The sequence below is a fragment of the Eleutherodactylus coqui genome, chromosome 2 (genome assembly GCF_035609145.1).
Source record: "Eleutherodactylus coqui strain aEleCoq1 chromosome 2, aEleCoq1.hap1, whole genome shotgun sequence".
In the NCBI taxonomy this organism is placed as follows: Eukaryota; Metazoa; Chordata; class Amphibia; order Anura; family Eleutherodactylidae; genus Eleutherodactylus; species Eleutherodactylus coqui.
In genome coordinates this window covers 87437327-87455517 of record NC_089838.1, presented here as the reverse complement: position 1 = coordinate 87455517, position 18191 = coordinate 87437327, and the positions used below count along the sequence as shown (strand labels likewise).

Genomic DNA, 18191 nt, shown 5'->3' with positions numbered 1-18191 from the left:
GATAAGGAAAGCATCTCAGCAAGGATGGGTGAAGGATGCCATTTGGGGAGGTGGATGGCAGAAATGACTAAAAGTAAAGTTTCATTTATCAATGCAAACAGATGAAATGCAAAATACACAATTCACAGCAAGCAAGCAGCACAGAGGATTTAAGCAGAGCGAGATAGCAGGAGTTCAGCTTGGAGTGGGATGATGCAGAAATGAACGTACCTGTTGAGAGAGGGAGAAGGTAGATGGATGTTATTAACTGCCATGGTCAAACTGTATCATACTTCATACAGGATTATATTCGCGTGGCAGCCACATGCGTGGCATGCATGCTTGCTTACACTCGTCTCCGCATCAAAAGGGGTGTCCATTATGTTCCATAGATCTATCGTGTTCTCCCTTAAAGCAAAGTACTCAGATGAGATGGAGATGGGCAGGGTACTGTTCTTAAAAGGGTCCATTAACAATAAAAGGTTAACAATAGCAAACCTATACGCACCTAATTCCAACCAGGTATGCTGGCTGATTGAGCAACTTAACATTCTGAAAGAATTCGCCGAGGGGCCAATTGTGCTAGGAGGGGACTTTAATGAATTTCTCAATCCCCTACTTGACTCATCAAAAGGTAGATCTTGAATCTCTCAGAGACAAGTCAAAAAATTAAATAAAACACTCCAGGATATGAGAGTTGTGGACGCGTGGCGAACAATCATCCCCTCGACAAAAGATTTTACATACTTCTCCCAAGTCCATGCCTCGTTCCAGAGACTGGATCACATATATGTCTCTCAGGACATCCTGACAAAGGTAAAGGGAGCAAAAATAGAACCAATCACAATCTCTGACCATGCACCTATACACATAGATCTTAGCCTCACTGTAGAAGGACACAGGGAATGGATTTGGAAACTCAACACCTCCCTATTAGACTCAGAGCTGGAGAGGGACCGCCTCTCTGGTATGCTAGAGGAATTCTTCCAACTCCACAACACCGGGGACTTGGAGTTTCCGGTTGTTTGGGAGACCCACAAGGCATACATGAGGGGCCTGTTCATCTCCTTGGGCTCTAAAATTAAGAAGCAACAATAGCTTGAAATCGACAGCCTCTTAGCCCGGATCTCGAAAGTGGAACAACTTTCCAAACTATCCCAAGTAATAAATAGCCTAGAGGAATTGACGGACCTAAGGCGAGAACTTAAACGTCTGTTAGAATCCAGATATAACAAAAATCACCTGTACCTTAAATATAAGTTCTACGCCCACGGCATTAAGGGGAGCAAACTACTTTCCTCCATGATCAAGAAGGCTAAAGCTAAGAACCACATTTCTTCCATCAAAGACCATACAGGGGAATCCATATCCTCATCAAAAGAAATAGCAGAGACCTTCCAAAGGTTCTATGCAGACCTTTATAACCTAAAAAATTCGGACTCCCTTTTAAACCCCAAATGCACTAAGGAACAAATTGACCACTTCTTAAACTCTATAGATCTGCCCAAGCTGGGGGACACCGCGGCCCGGGCTCTAGTGCTCATTTAACTGTACATGAAAATCTACTTGTAAGATTTGTGTTGATTCCCCAGTTATTATTACCTTAGTAGTCACCAAGACTTGTTTGGACCTTTATGACAAAGTCTTTATTTTATTTTGCCTCTCTGAGTTTCATCAGCCATGACTTTATGCTTTTCCATTGACTTTGATGTATGACTCTGTTTTAAGAGGGTGACATTGTAGCTTTTTATGCACTATTTGGGGATACATATAACTCATTAAATAATGTATAGAGTATTTTTGCTTTGCAGATACAAAAAAATGAAATTTTACCCTTGTTTATAGTTATATTTCAGAGTGCTTGAGCTTAACTTTTAATAACTTTTTTAAACTTTTCCCGCTTTCAATGGTTGTGTGGATATCTAGTGTTTGGGTATTTTTTGTTTTTATACAACAACTGTGGGGCAATCGTTATTTCATGCTTTGGAAAGGCATTGGGAATGCATCTCTAGGGTCCTTTCTAGGTTCTTAACCCCTTTGTTCATAATCCACTCATATTGACTGTGGGAATTAATGAGTTAAATCACTGGAATCAGCATTTTCTCCTATCTTGAATGATAGAGGAGAAACTAAGTTTTTATTAGACAGCTGAGCACCTGTGTAGGATACATTGATAATAGTTATTTCTACCATGATATGGTTAGGTTAGTGAGGGAGGTAAAAATCTGTAAAACACAACTTACAATAGTTACTGATAGCCACAAAATGCAATGGATACATTGTATAGTAAACATATGGAAACTATGTCATGTGATGTTCAGGCCAAAGAGGCTTGATAACATAAGATAACTACTTTAATGAACAATATTTAAAACAGAAAGATGTACAGATGCTGAACAGAATCATATATTAACCCCTTAATGACGCGGACCCTTTTTCTTTTTCCATTTTCATTTTTTCCTCCCCTCTTCAAAAAAATCATAACTCCTTTATTTATCCATCGACATCACTGCATGAGGGCTTGTATTTTGCAGGACGAGTTCTATTTTTCAATGGTGCTATTTAACCCCTTAATGACACGGCCTGTTTTGGCGTTGAGGACCAAGCGATTTTTTGGTATTTTTCCATCTCCATTTTTCAAAAGCCATAACTTTTTTATTTTCCGTGGACGCGGCCGTATAAGGGCTTGTTTTTTGCGTGGCGATCTGTAGTTTTTATCAGTGCCACTTTTGGGTATATAGACAATATCGTAAAATTATTATTATTTTTTTTTTAATGATAACGGAGAGAAAACGCATCAATTCTGCCATAGATTTTTTTTTTTTAAATCATGTTAATCATGCAGCATAAATGACACACTAAATTTTTTCTGCGGGTCGGTATGGTAACAATGATACCAAAATTGTTATATTTTTTTTAGGTTTTTACACTTTTTTGCAATAAAACCCCCTTTTTTTTGGAAATCTTTTTTTTTCTCTATAGCTGCATTCAAAGTCCTGTAACTTTTTTATTTTTCTATGTACGGAGCTCTTTAAGGGCTTATTTTTTGCGAGACGAGCTGTAGTTTTTATTGGTACCATTTTGGGAAATGTACGGCTTTTTTGATCACTTTTATTGCATTTTTTGTGAGGCAAAATGTTAAAAATTAGCATTTTGCCTCTGTTTTTTAGCGTTTTTTTTACGCTTTTTGTCATACAAAATAAAAAGCATGTTCAACTTTTTGTACACGTCGTTACGGACGCGTCAATATCCAATATGTGGGGTTTTAGTTTTTTTTCCCTTTTTTTATGCTAATATTAGAAAAAGCATAAAAAAGGGGTTTTTTTTACATTTTTTTTACATTTTTCTTTTTTTTTACACTTTTCTTTTCTTTTTTTTATACTATTTGAGTCCCTCTGAGGGACTTACATCACTGTGCCTATGATCGCTGTCATAAGGCATGGCAGAGCTACTGCTCTCCCATGCCTTATCGCTTGTACAGCGATTATAGGCACAGGCAATACAGGACGGGCTCTCGCGATGACATTGCGAGAGCCGGCCGGAGACACAGAGGGATCGCGATCCCTCTGTGAACTCTTTCCCTGCCGCGATCTACTTAGATCGCGGCAGGGAAGGGGTTAACAGCGGCGGACGCATCTCCGATGGCCCCCCCGGCTGTGACTGACAGCCGGCTCCCGCTGCGGGATAGCGCGGGATCTTATGTGATCCCGTGCTATCTCCAGGACGTAAAGGTACGTCCTTTTGCGGGAAGTACCAGGCTCCCGGGACGTACCGGTACGTCCTGGAGCGGGAAGGGGTTAAAGTACCATATAATGTACTAAAAAACTTTTTAAAAATTTTAAGTGGAGGAAAATGAAAAAAACAATTTCACCATCTTTCAGTGTGTCTTGTTTCTACGGTGCACACACGGCAACAAAAATGACATGATAACTTTATTCTATTGCTCAGTACGATTACTATGATACCAAACTTGTATAGGTTTTTTCTTACTATACTACTCTTTTTTTTTTTCAAAGACATTTAATTTTTTTGAATTATTTTCTGCGGTCATTTTATGCGCGTAATAACTTTTTTACTTTTCCGTCGACGTAGTTGAGCAAGGGCTCATTTTTTGCAGGATGTCCTGTAGTTTCCGATATTACCTATTCGGAATACATACGGCTTTTTGATCGCTTTTCATTGCATTTTTTTCTGAGAGACAGGGTAACTAAAAAAGTGCATTTCTGGCGTTCTTTATTTATTTATTTTTTGGACGACGTTCACCGTGTGGGAAAAATAATGCACTACTTCGATAGTTCTGACTTTTACGGATGTGGCGATACCAAATACATATTTTTATTTTATGATTTAGATTTTTAATAATAGATATGGCAAAAGGGGGGTGATTTAAACTTTTATAAATTTTTTTTTTTTTACAATTAAAAAAACTTTATTGATTTTTTTTTTTTACTTTACTTTGAAGTCCCCCTTGGGGACTTTAACATGCGATGCTTTGATCGCTCCTGCAATATGATGTAATGCTACAGCATTACATCATACTGCCATTTAACAGGCAGTCTATCAAGCCACCTCACGGGGATGGCTTAATAGGCAGTCTGGTAAGGCAGCGCTGGGGAATATCGTTCGGGGGACTTAAATGTCGCTGTCAGAAAACGTACCTATACGTCATGGAGCGGGAAGGGGTTAAAACAATGCTATACATAAGACAAACTGATTCAGTGTAGTATAGGGAGTTTTACATGGAAGGGGAAAAGTACGTATCAGTGAGAGTTGGGTGATCCTGGAACTATATGGTATCTCCATTGCAGCTAAGCTTTGCTATTTTTCCATCAAGTGATGTACACATTACTGTATCATAAGTACTTTAAAAAGTTATGTAAGAGAAGTGGAAGTTTGCTTTATTGCTTATTTGTATCCTTTGGTTTCCTTTATACGCTGGATATGGACTACGGGATAATGATTGCTCTTGTGCTCTCAAATATTTCTTAAAGGGGTTGTCCCGCGCCGAAACTGGTTTTTTTTTTTCAACCCCCCCCCCCGGTCGGCGCGAGACAACCCCGATGCAGGGAGGTAAAGGAAGCTTACCGGAGCGCTTACCTTAATCCCCGCGCTCCAGTGACTTCAATACTTACCGCTGAAGATGGCCGCCGGGATCCTCTGTCTCCGTGGACCGCAGCTCTTCTGTGCGGTCCATTGCCGATTCCAGCCTCCTGATTGGCTGGAATCGGCACGTGACGGGCGGAGCTACACGGAGCCTGCATTCTGCACGAGCGGCTCCATAGAAGATTGCAGAAGACCCGGACTGCGCAAGCGCGGCTAATTTGGCCATCGGAGGGCGAAAATTAGTCGGCACCATGGAGACGAGGACGCTAGCAACGGAGCAGGTAAGTAAAAAACTTTTTATAACTTCTGTATGGCTCATAATTAATGCACAATGTATATTACAAAGTGCATTATTATGGCCATACAGAAGTGTATAGACCCACTTGCTGCCGCGGGACAACCCCTTTAACACCATAAGATAACAAGTTTCTTCTTTTGCTTACAATTATGTTGCCCCTTTTATATTTCCTTACAGGCACTAGCACAGGACAACTTGGCCTACTTAGTGGTGGTAGTGGTGGTGGTGCTACTACTGGTAAATCTACATCTGTGGGAGTAAGAACAATTTTTTAAAAACTTTTTTTTTATCTTACATAAGATCCTATTATCTAATTGCCATCAAAGATAGGAGAAGACCAGTTGAGTGTGCACAAAAGTGTTACTGAAAACACACAAGCATTTCCGAATCTGATGCAATAGTCATCTTCTATGTATAATACTAGAAGAGTGGGCCATTCTCTGAGTTACAGATAGATAGGGAAACATAGTCCAGGTGAGCATCTCCAAGACAATATATGTGATAGAGTGGCCAATCAATGCTGCATTGAGAATTGTACATGTGAGGTGGGGATGTGGTTGGAAGGAATAGTATGTATTATACATGGTTACTATAAAAGACATATTGTGTGATTGTTCTCAGTGAGAGAAACCAAGCAATCTGGTAGATATGAGACCTTTTAATGGCTAACAAAAATGCATGATGTTACAGCTCGCTTCCTACAAGATTGCTTGGTTTCTCTCACTGAGAACAATCACACATTGTTCCACTGGCTAACACCGTACCAAACCTTTTTTCGTTTTACCATTAAAGAAATAAACACACTCAATGTTATATTAAGAATAGAGATGAGCGAACATACTCGTTTTGAGTAATTACTCGATCGAGCACCGCGATTTTCGAGTACTTCCGTACTCGGGGGAAAAGATTTGGGAGGCGCCGGGGGGCGGGGGAGGCGTGGCGGAGCGGGGGGGGGGGGGGTAGCAGCGGGGAACAGGGGGGAGCCCTCTCTCTCTCCTTTCCCCCCCACTCCCACTCACCCACGGCACCCCCCGAATCTTTTCGCCCGAGTACGGAAGTACTCGAAAATCGCGGCGCTCGGGCAAAAAAGGGGCATGGCCGAGTAGGTTCGCTCATCTCTAATTAAGAACTAAACCCGTTAAACACGTAGACACACGCTATGCACAGTACATGCATGACGTAAGCACCATGTGAGCACCCAGGAAGCAAGACATTTCAGAATATTTATTGGTTAATATCATACAATATTGATTCAGAGGAAAGTAAAAAAAAACTACGGGAGAAACCAATTTTCCCTTATTTTAGGGAGAGAACATTCCTTGTTGAGCACAAATCTGTCAGTCAGAATAAATATGTGATATTGTGGCACTCAAGAAAGACATCCAGGCCCTTCTTAAACTGTTCTAGTGAGTTACTCATCACTACATCCTTATTCTGAGGACATTGTCCCAGTCAATAAGGCTAAGGGGATCTGTAAGCTGAGTCAGTTCTGTCTTCCTGAAGTTTGGTGTTTTTGAGGCCCCAACAACAAAACACCCGACTGAAAGACAAGTGGAAATGTATTATATTATGGTCACCATTTCCTAGGTTCCCCCAGACCTGCACCTTTGGGGATCATAAAGTTAATGGGTTTAGTACAAAACTCTTGCATCCGTCCATACTGGTCTACCAGTGCTGTGCATGCGACCCTCGTATTTGCGGCAGTTAGACCTCGGAACCGCTTTGAACTCCTAGTATGTTTCTTCCATTTCAAAGATAATTCCCAAGTCTACCGAAAAGATGAGCCTGAGGCCCCTACTCTCCAGGCTAAAAGAATTACTTGGCGAATAGTAATACTACGGCCCGTCCAAACTGTTTGTAACTTGAAAGTGAGACGTGCCGCTGGTATTCAATGTTACTGGTGGAATCAGCAGGATTTAATTTTACAGAAACGTACCAATTACTTTCTGTTAAGAAATGTTTGTAAAATGTGTTGCAGTGTAATGCTCTCTTTACTGATCTGTTTGCTACTTGATCATTTTATTTCAGTGCGTGGACCTAAACATTTGTATATGCAACCTTGCTGATGTTTTGCAATGCTGTCACTGTCTAAAGGTAAATTTTAACTTAGATGTATAAAACATAATATTAACCCCTTTATCCTCAGAAGTACCGGCTGGGTATAACGTGGGCTTCCTGCTATATTACAGCAGTGCATGTACATCACAGGGGTACCGGCTGGGTATGACGTGGGCTTCCTGCTATATTACAGCAGTCCATGTACATCACAGGGGTACCGGCTGGGTATGACGTGGGCTTCCTGTTATATTACAGCAGTGCATGTACATCACAGGGGTACCGGCTGGGTATGACGTAGGCTTCGTGCTATATTACAGCAGTCCATGTACATCACAGGGGTACCGGCTGGGTATGATGTGGGCTTCGTGCTATATTACAGCAGTCCATGTACATCACAGGGGTACCGGCTGGGTATGACGTAGGCTTCCTGCTATATTACAGCAGTCCATGTACATCACAGGGGTACTGGCTGGGTATGACGTGGGCTTCCTGCTATATTACAGCAGTACATGTACATTACAGGGGTACCGGCTGTGTATGACGTGGGCTTCCTGCTATATTACAGCAGTGCATGTACATCACAGGGGTACCAACTGGGTATGACGTGGGCTTCCTGCTATATTACAGCAGTGCATGTAGATCACAGGGGTACCGGCTGGGTATGACGTGGGCTTCTGGCTATATTACAGCAGTACATGTACATCACAGGGGTACCGGCTGGGTATGACGTGGGCTTCCTGCTATATTACAGCAGTCCATGTGCTGATGGGCTTTCTAGTGACCCCCCGCCAGTATATAGTCCAGTGCTACATGTGTTATACTGCGGCAGGATCAGCTCCTCATTTACACATCAGTCTGTATTGTTTCTCTGGTACGCTGTGTATATTGTACAGGTCCCTGAAGAAACTCTTGTCCTCCAGACTGAAAGTGATTCACCATCTTCCAGAAGCTCTTACTGGCTTTTATATGTAATGACTTGTTTTATTTGTTTATTAGTTATGCAATTTCTTCTTATGCCGGCTGCAGATGGACGGATTTGCATTGCAGAATCCGACGTGGGCGTCCACCTCCAGATTCCATAGCAAATGCCTTCAATAGCATGCTATGGATAAGCATTTTTTCCTCTACACTAGCAGAAATCAATAGAGATTTTTCCACTTGCGGAGGAAAAATCCCAGCATGCTCTAGTTTAGTCCAGATTCCACATGGACAACTTCCACTGAACTCAATGGAAGCCGTCCGACCTGCGGCCCTTCCGCAATGACATTGCAGAAAGTTACCCGCATCATCACCTAGCAACGGCGTGGGAAAAGCAGGGATTTAAAAAATAAAAAAAATCTGTACTGTGGATGTCTGACGGTTTGCCATGCAGACCATCCACAGTGCAGAAAAGAAGAAGAAAAGACAGGTACATGTGGATGTGGGCCAGGCACAGGGTTGGATTCCACTGCCGGCTCCGACATGCGGAAACCGACCCTTTTATGTGCAGCTGGCCTTAAGAAGGGTTTCTGAGTTTTTTTTTAATTAGTTCTCCTTGTGTCAAAACATAATACATGGTCCTATATTCACCCCTCCTGGGTCCCTGCAGCTCCAGCAGCACAGGTCAGATCTCTCCTATAACACGGGGCTTACAGGCTGCAGTCAGGCTTTATACAGGACATCAGAGGCTGCTGCATCCAATCACAAACACTAATGTTAGAATGCTTTGGTCTGTGATTGGCTGCAGCAGTCTGTGATGTCTCATTCAGTGAGAGACATGCAGGGGCTCGGGAAAGTAAGTATAGGATAATTTATTATGTATTGACATGCAATGACCTTAGACAACCCCTTGCATCCTTATTTTGTCCTATTGATGTTTAAGGGCTTCATTACCAAGTACTAGTTTTTCATCAATTTATGATCTCAAGTTACAATGCTTGCATTAGAATAAAATGTTATAACTAGAGTGTAATATGTAACCAGATGTGAAGCATAGGACCAGCATGCACTGAGGGCGGGGCCATACTGTACCCTGATAACCATGGGTACCGTTCCCCTGGGATGGACACTGTGCAGCTTACTCACTGGAGATTAGTTAGTGTATAATGATATTCTGGGTCCAGACAAATATCACTGGTGGAGCAGGGAACTGCAGCAGAATGTTACTGGAGACTGGATACTGCTGGGTTACAAGGTATCAGATACAACACAGATCATAACACATCACTGTTAGTGGTGGAGGGATTGGTAATATGAGTATAGTGAAGATGTTCGTCTAATCAGCAATAGATTGTCACCATGTCACTCACAATATACCTGGTCAAAAGCAAATCAGCTAAAGTTTACTTTACTTTACAGACATGCGCTGCAGACCAATTACTCGTGAGGACGATAAATGCATTTGAAGTCTCAATTGGACATCTGGTAATTTTATCTTAAGTGTGGATTACAATTGTTTTTTTTTCTATAAGCGCTGTTAAGGTTTTTCACATTAATATGACATAATTAAATACAATATAACATTGTAATGGTGGTAAATAGAGATGAGCAAACGTACTCGTTTCGAGTAATTACTCGATCGAGCACCGCCATTTTCGAGTACTTCGGGTGAAAAGATTCGGGGGGCGCTGGGGGACGGGGGGGGGGGGGGGGAGGCGTGGCGGCGCGGGGGGTAGCAGCGGGGAACAAGGGGGAGCCCTCTCCCTCTCCCCCCCACTCCCCGCTGCAACCCCCACTCACCCACGGTGCCCACCGAATCTTTTCGCCCAAGTACGGAAGTACTCGAAAATCGCGGTACTCGGGCGAAAAAGGGGCGTGGCCGAGTACATTCGCTCATCTCTAGTGGTAAACCATCAATGCCCTGAAGCAGAGATACCAGACTAAGGGGGCTTTTACACGGGACGACCGGTCGGCCGCAGATGCCCAACAGGTGGTGCCAGCGAATCGCTCATGTGCTTTTACACAGGAATGATCATTGCTAGTGAATGGAGGTGCAGTGGGCTGGGGGTCATTCTGGTTCGCCTTCATTCACAGTAAACCGGCTGTTGTTCATAGATGAATGATTGTTTACATGGCTGATCCGTCGTTTCAATTTTTATGCGTGCAAAAATGGAACGCTGAATGAATTGATCAGTTGTGCATTCAGACTGAACGATCATCACTCAGATTCTTGCTGAAATCTGGATGATTTCTCAGCCCGTGTAAAAGGGCCCCTAAATACTGATGCATATAGTTTACCTAACACTGTATGCATCCACTGGTTCAGAGCAATATATGTATGGTGCCAATGACAATCATAGAGTAACAGGACGTCTTATGAGCGATTCTGTGGTAGAGTGCCAACAAATTATACAGAAAACATGGAAGCAGGAAGTTTCCGAATTATAATAAATTATGGTTAATTTGACAAAACCTGGGAGTTAGGGCTTAAACAGACGGCCGTGATTTTGACTCATTTTAACTGCAATGGTTTCATTTTACAGCTGTTTTTCTTGCGCAATATTTATCCGCGTGATAAAATAATAGTCCGCGCCCTACCTTTCTTGCACTTAGTGTTTCTACGTGTGATAAAAGACAGGGCAGGACATATCTTACAGCTGTTTTTCACTCAGGCGTAATATAGATGAAAATAGGAGATGAAAAATGCATGCCTGAATACCCCAATACAACTCAATGGGGTATAACGTGAAATAAATACGTGCATAATATGGATCGAAAATATGACCGTGTGATTGAGGTAGAATTAGTCTCAGAAAAGAAAATTAGTTTCACAAGGAGACCACATGCTGACTTCAAAATATATTCATATTAACCCCTTCCTGCTATATGTCATACATTTATGTCATGCAGCATCGGGGTATGTATGAAGAGAGAGGTATGTATGAAGGGAGATCGCAGGGTGACCTCTCTTCATACAGTGCGGGCGTCAGCTTTTTATTACAGCTGACACCCGCAGCAAATAGCTGAAATCAGCTGCATGGTTGATCGCAGCTATTAATGCAGGGAGATGTGGTATCATGGCAGGCAGTGGCCTTCTGAAAAGCCCCAGGGCTGCCTTAGCAGACTGCCTATCAAGCTGTCCCTGTGGGGTGGCTTGATAGACTGCCTGTCAGATTGCATTACAATGTAATGCTGTGGCAATACATAATACTGCAGTAGAGATCAAAGCATCACTAGTTGTGGTCCCCTAGGGAAGGGGGGGGGGGGTTGGCTAAAAAAAAAGTAAAAATCAGATCAATAAAGTCTTATTAATTGTAAAAAAAAAAGTAATAAAAGTTTAAATCACCCCCCTTTTGCCATATCTATAATAAAAAAGAATCTAAATCATAAATCAAAAATACATCTTTGGTATCGCCACATCTGTGAAAGTCCAAGCTATAAAAGTATCTCATTATTTATGCAGCACGGTGAACGTCGTCAGAAAAAAAAAAGAACGCCAGAAATGCACTTTTTCAGTCACTCTGAAAAAATGCAATAAAAAGCGATCAAAAAGTCACATGTATTCCTATATGGTACCAACATAAACTACAGGACGTCTTGCAAAAAATGAGACCTCCCACAACCACCGTTGATGGAAAAATAAAAAAAAGTTATTGTGCGCAGAAGATGGCGGCAGAAAATAATTTCAAAAATTAAAAGTTTTTAAAATTAAAAATAAAAATAGTACAGCAAACAAAATATACAAGTTTGGTCTCGCTGTAATTGTACTGGCCCATAGAATATAGATAGCATGTCATTGTTGTTGTAGTTTGTGTGCCGTAGAAACAAGACACACTGAAAGATGGCGGAATGTTGTTTTTTTTTTTCATTTTACTCCACTTGGAATTTTTTAAAAGTATTTCAGTACATTATATGGTACATTAAATAGCACCATCGAAAAATACAACTCATCCCGCAAAAAACAAGCCTTTATACAGCGACATCAATAGATAAGGGAGTTAAGATTTTTTAAAAGGGGAAAGAAAAAAATGAAAATGGTGGTGAGGGGTAGGGCTGTGTCATTAAGGGGTTAAAGGCTATACTAAAGCTACAAATCTATAAGGCTGGCTGCCTGCGGGCGAGGTGTCATAGTGAGATCCGTGGTGATAAATCATACACGGAGCTCGCATGACACTCTTTCCATATGATAACTATGAAAGCACAGCCTAATGCACACAAATGGAAAATCATAGCGATTTTCCGCTCACGTGAATAAAGTCGTGGCATGTCGCGATTCTCTGCGGTGAGCCTGTTATTAAGACAGGCTCATCATGAAGACATTTTAGTGCTCTCCTCCTTACCCGCAGTGGAATATTGCTAGCGCTATTCTGTCGTGGCCATGGACAGGCAGCCTAAATGAGGAATATTAAAGACTAGATGTGATGAAGTAAGGTTAACACTGATACACTATATGTGCCATATAATAACATAAAATACTTAACTCCTTCACCAAGTTGATTGCTCACTGCACACTGCAGATTGGAAGGCCTCGATACAAACAGATCTGACTTCAGTTTGGATCTCTACTTCTCAGTGGTAAATAAGCAAATGGGCTGTATTAAGCCAATGGGAAAACCAGACATATGTTTGGGTCAGCCACAAAACGGTTAATAGTGTTGTGTGAGAGCATCGAGGAGAATGAACTTATAAATAACAGATCAGAATAAAACAATCACATGTTTCTGCAGGACGAATTCTATAAATGATGGCCACGTAATGCGCAAAATATCTGCCTAGAGGTATAGCCAACACGGATAGATGTCAGGACAACACTGGTTAATATTCCATCCTTCATAAGTAGTTCTTGCAATATTGAAAAGGCTCACTCTTAATTCATGGTATTTTTTTTTACTTTTCAGAAGTTACTGGCTAGATGTCTTGGTAAGCAACTTGGGGACATGTTAGATGGATTGGTAAGAACCTTCCTTCCTATTTTATGTATTTGGCTCATTGATAAACCTTATTTGGTAAAGTTAAATGATGTTATTTCATTGACTTCAACGGCTATAAGGGGACTGTTCAGGACTGGGATAAAGGATCTACTGTGTATCCCAGAAACAGCGCCATAACTTTCCATTGGCTGTGTATGGTACTACAAGTCAGCTGCATTCACTTCAGTATGGCTGAGCTTCAATACCTCAAACAGCCAATAAAAAGACTGGAGAAATAGCAGAACCTTAGTTCTAATCATGGGAAACCCCTTTAATGTGCTTGCATGGAAAGCCAGATTTATGGAGTACATGGCAAAAATTTTTTAAAATAAACATTTATGAAAAATCTCTTGAAAAGTGTTGTAAACTTTGTCTTCTAGTGCTTATAGTAAACACATGTAAGAAAACATTATCTGTCAAATCTAAGAATTCTACATTGTTTATCTTTGTTAGGGCTGCACGGCTGCACAGATAACTGCGATCCTGGTAAGTAGCAACCTACAACTTAAAGGGGATTTTCATATCAAATAATGGACATATGCACATTATCAGGTCAGGTTAAGGTCTCTGTGTGATGGCTGCATGCTTATTGGAGCATTGAGGATGAGCCCCCGGAGAAAGGTAGGCGGAGCTACAACTATTAAACCCTGGTTCTTACAATGCCTACCAGCTCTGTATCTAATATGTCAGCCAGGCACCACGGCTGTCCAAATAGCTGCTCATTTCTCTGAAACACTATGCTGACGAATAAGCTAGGGATCATCATTGCTGAGGAAACACGTAGATAGTTAGAAAGATCAAGATATACCTCTAGAGAATGGTTATACTGTGTTTCCCCGAAGATAAAACCTACCCCAAAAATAAACCCTAACCTGATTTTCAGAGGGAATGGGGTGGGGTGAGGGATGGCGTTCGCTTGAAAAATAAGTAATGATGTCATTCACTGAATGGCTGTGATTGCCTCATCAAAGACTAGCTGTGATTGGCTCAGGCTGCGGTCCTGAGCCAATCACAGCATTCTCTTGCTGGAGACGGGATATTCCACCCACGTTACCAGGAACAGAATGCTGTTTCAGTACTGAGGACGACCAACAAGAATGCGGACACCCAGAGAGCAGAAAGAGGGAAAATTAATATAAGACAGTGTCTTATTTTCAGGGAAACACGGTAGTTAGACTCTAATAGACAGCTAAACAGAGAGTTTTTTACATAAGCTTCTTTATACAGCTGAGAGGCCTATATAAATAGGGGGTTATCAATTACGTAAGATAAGACGGCTCAAGGAGGCTCCGGAGCGTCTCAGTTTGCAGATAGTCAGTCAGGAAAAGCTGGACATTTTAAGGAAGCGGATCACGGAAGCTCTTCACCTAAAAAATAAGTAATTGAGTACAATTTGCTTGTTGTCTCTGGATATCAGGAGAGATTAATGCTTGTTAAACATATAGAGAAAACAGCCATTTTCAAAAAGCAGGCATTGGCAGCGAGTTAGACGCTTTGGATGTATCTGGCGTCATTTGCTGTCTGTATGTGAATAAAGACACCAATAAATGTATGTATAATTCAAAGAAATCCAACAGAAACCTAATAAATGTACTGTGTATTGTCAGTATAACAACATCGTTCAGTCACCACCATTAGATCCTTTATGCATGACATCTGTCAGGGGCTTTATGGTGATAGAAACCCTAAGGGCTCATGTCCACGGGCAAAAGAAGAATTAAAATCCGCAGCAGATTTTAACTCTTCTTCTGCCCGCGGATCCGCACCCCATAGGGATGCATTGACCACCCGCGGGTAGATAAATACCCGCGGATGGTCAATAAAAGTGATTTTAAAAAAAATGGAGCATGAAAAAATCCGGACCATGCTCCATTTTCATGCGGGTCTCCCACGGGGACGGCTCCCGTGGGCTTCTATTGAAGCCTATGGAAGCCGTCCGGATCCGCGGGAGACAAAAATCGGAATTTACTCACCCGCTCCGTTTCTTCTCTTCGCCGCGGCGCCATCTTCTCTCCGTCGCGGCCGGATCTTTCTTCTTCGGGCCGGCGCATGTGCGGGGCACGTCACCGACGTGATCCTGCGCATCCGCCGGGCCGAAGAAAGAAAATCCGGCCGCGACGCAGAGAAGATGGCGCCGCAGCGAAGGAAGGATCCGGAGCAGGCGGGAGGTAAGTTTATTCTTATTTATCCTTATTTTCAGCCCTCATGTCCGTGGGGCAGGAGGGACCCGCTCCGGATTCTCCATGGAGAATCCGGAGCGGGCCTGATTTTCCCCGTGGACATGAGGCCTAAGGCATGTGTGGGTAAGTATGATAAAGATCCATATTCAGTCCATATCCCCCACTTCTCCCATAAATAGCAGAATGTCTGCGTTATTATCCTTGACCTGAATAGGCGTACAATGCTGTTTGGAGAAGAGGTTTTATCTCAATATACTGGAGAGTAGATCTCTGAGTGACTTGCTTTAGACAAGATCTACATAATATCACTAAAGACCCACTTAGACACAACGATTAGCGCTCAAAATTCACACAAAGCCATCTTTTGAGAGATAACTGTTGCATCTAAATGCATGTACATTGTGCAGTTTTCGTGTACGATTCGTTCCTCGTTCAATTCTAGTTTTCTAGAACTGAGCAATGAACTCTCATCAGTGGTGCACGCTGTTATCACAGTTGGCAGCGCTCATAAGATTGTTCTAGCTCATGTTCTGCTGGTAGTTCACAGCGGGATACCAGCTATAAGCAAGTAGAACAATGCAGCTGTTTGGTTATGCAAAACAGCTGTATTGTTCTCATACTGATCACAGTGGTGTCTTGCTCCACTTGCATAGCTCTTTAGTAGCCACTTAGCTACTATAGACTATGCAAAGATGATGGCTCAAAATTGTCATTTAAACTGTCCTTTGAGCATTTTTTAAAATCATCTTTCTGTGTAAATTGGGTCTTACACATGTAGTACAATAGATTGCACCTATCCTTGTAGTATTTTGAACAGCAGCTGGGAGACTTTGTATGGAAATATTATTTCAAATATCTCCTGACAGGTGGAGTTATATCTTTTTCGGTTTCCTTTATAAAGGAGCTGCACCATGATTAGGTAATATATGTTGTAGGACAAGCTGAAAAGTCATGTGTAGCTTTATTCATTCCCTGGAATTGATATATAAAGGGATCATATACAACAAGGAATTGATATCAGGCCCCGGGTGAGCATCTATAAGCCAGGGGGATTTACACAGATCTCTGTATCGGTATGTCTTGGAGTTGTTTCGTCAATATAATTTTATTAAATATTAATGTTATATTTTAATTTTAGTTCTCTTCGGTGAAATTCTCAAATTATAAAAGAACTTTATCTGTCCCTGTGATTTCTGCACATTATCATATCGGAATTCAGTTACATCATAGACCAGTGTTTCCCAACTCCAGTCCTTAAGGCACTCCAACAGGTCATGTATTCCGGATCTCCTATAGTAAGAACACCTGTGGCAATGTCTGAGGCCCCGACAAGAATTACATCACCTGTGCAACACTGAGGAAATCCTGAAAACATGACCTGTTGGCGGTCCCTGAGGACTGGAGTTGGGGAACACTGTCATAGACAGGAGGTTAAACATATGTATTAAATGAGCAGAGGCATTACTATTAGAGATGAGCGAGCATACTCGGTAAGGACAGATACTCAAGGGAGTATTGTCCTTACCGAGTACCTGCCGGCTCGCCCGCAAAGGTTCGGGTGCCGGCGGAGGGGGGAGAGCGGGGAAGGGGGGGAATCTCTTTCACCACCACCCCCGCCGCTCTCTCCTGCTCACTCCCGCAACGCAGCGCTCAGCCCTGCCGGCAGGCACCCGGTAAGGACAATACTTCCTCGAGTATCTGTCCTTACCAAGTACACTCCCTCATCTCTAATTACTATTACTGTTGTTTGGCTTTCTTGTAGCTCCCATTTTAGCAGACATCCCAACAGAATGCAGCAACATTAGTTGTCAAGCATAAATGAAACATGTCAGTACATCGCAGTTTAAGGGATTTTACATAAAGGTATCGCTGTATATGATGATTGGAACGTCTGATGGAAGAAGGCATTTTAAATGTATGTCTGAGAGTATAGCTGCTGCCTATTGAAAGCTTAGATGATTGTTTTGCTCGGCTCCGATAGGGCAGAGCTGTGACCCCTGACTACAACTTATCTACGGGGTCTACGGGAAGTCAGAGTAACGTCTCCTGACAAATCCTTGCTCCCGTCTTCCGCTCTCTCCCCTTTCCCTGCCGCTCTGCTGGTTCATATTGGCTGCTGTGTATAAAGACAGGTCTATTGTGCGCTCACTAACGGAGCTAGAGGATTGTTTAATGGGTTAATACATCATTACATGCAATTGTTACTAATGACAACTGATTACTAAAGGTATAATCAACTTTTATTTTTCAGAGTGGGGACGTCACTAAAGTTATGGCAGTTTTTAAAAGCATTATTGATGGCCTTCTGAAAATTGTTATTAAATTGACGGTAAGCTACATTTTTATTCTGCTCCTCCTCACACAGAAGACAAGAAAATAGCAGTGAAGCGCAGACAAACTAAGCAGGGTTCACACACGGCGGATTCCCGTCGGAAATCTCGCAGTTTGGCCGCAGCAAAAACCGCGAGATTTCAGCCGGGAGAACCGCCGCGGTTTACGCCGCGGTGGCTTTGAAGCGGCCCGGCCGCTCTCGCTCTTTCGCTATGGCCGGCGCTGCCATAGAGGAGAGCGCGGCCGCAGCGGAATGAAAAAAAGAATGGACATGCAGCTGCTTTTGAAACCGCGGCTGCGGCGGCCGCAGCCGCGGTTTCAACCGGATTTACCGCAGCGGATTAGCCGTTCCGT

At 42.4% G+C, this 18191-nt stretch overlaps 1 protein-coding gene across 2 annotated transcripts in view; it reads left to right on the top strand.

Moving 5' to 3' along the window:
* The window catches only part of LOC136611517 (plasmodium-specific hydrophobic abundant protein-like), a 389058-nt gene that overhangs the window by 363088 nt on the left and 7779 nt on the right, over positions 1 to 18191 (top strand). The window contains exons 2-7 of one of the 2 annotated variants that reach the window (XM_066591185.1): positions 5558 to 5637; positions 7409 to 7474; positions 9776 to 9841; positions 13255 to 13308; positions 13780 to 13812; positions 17758 to 17835. In XM_066591185.1, the coding sequence (XP_066447282.1) occupies positions 5558 to 5637; positions 7409 to 7474; positions 9776 to 9841; positions 13255 to 13308; positions 13780 to 13812; positions 17758 to 17835 (377 nt within the window). The remainder of the gene's footprint in view (positions 1 to 5557; positions 5638 to 7408; positions 7475 to 9775; positions 9842 to 13254; positions 13309 to 13779; positions 13813 to 17757; positions 17836 to 18191) is intronic. The other variant, XM_066591184.1, reaches the window with a different exon arrangement.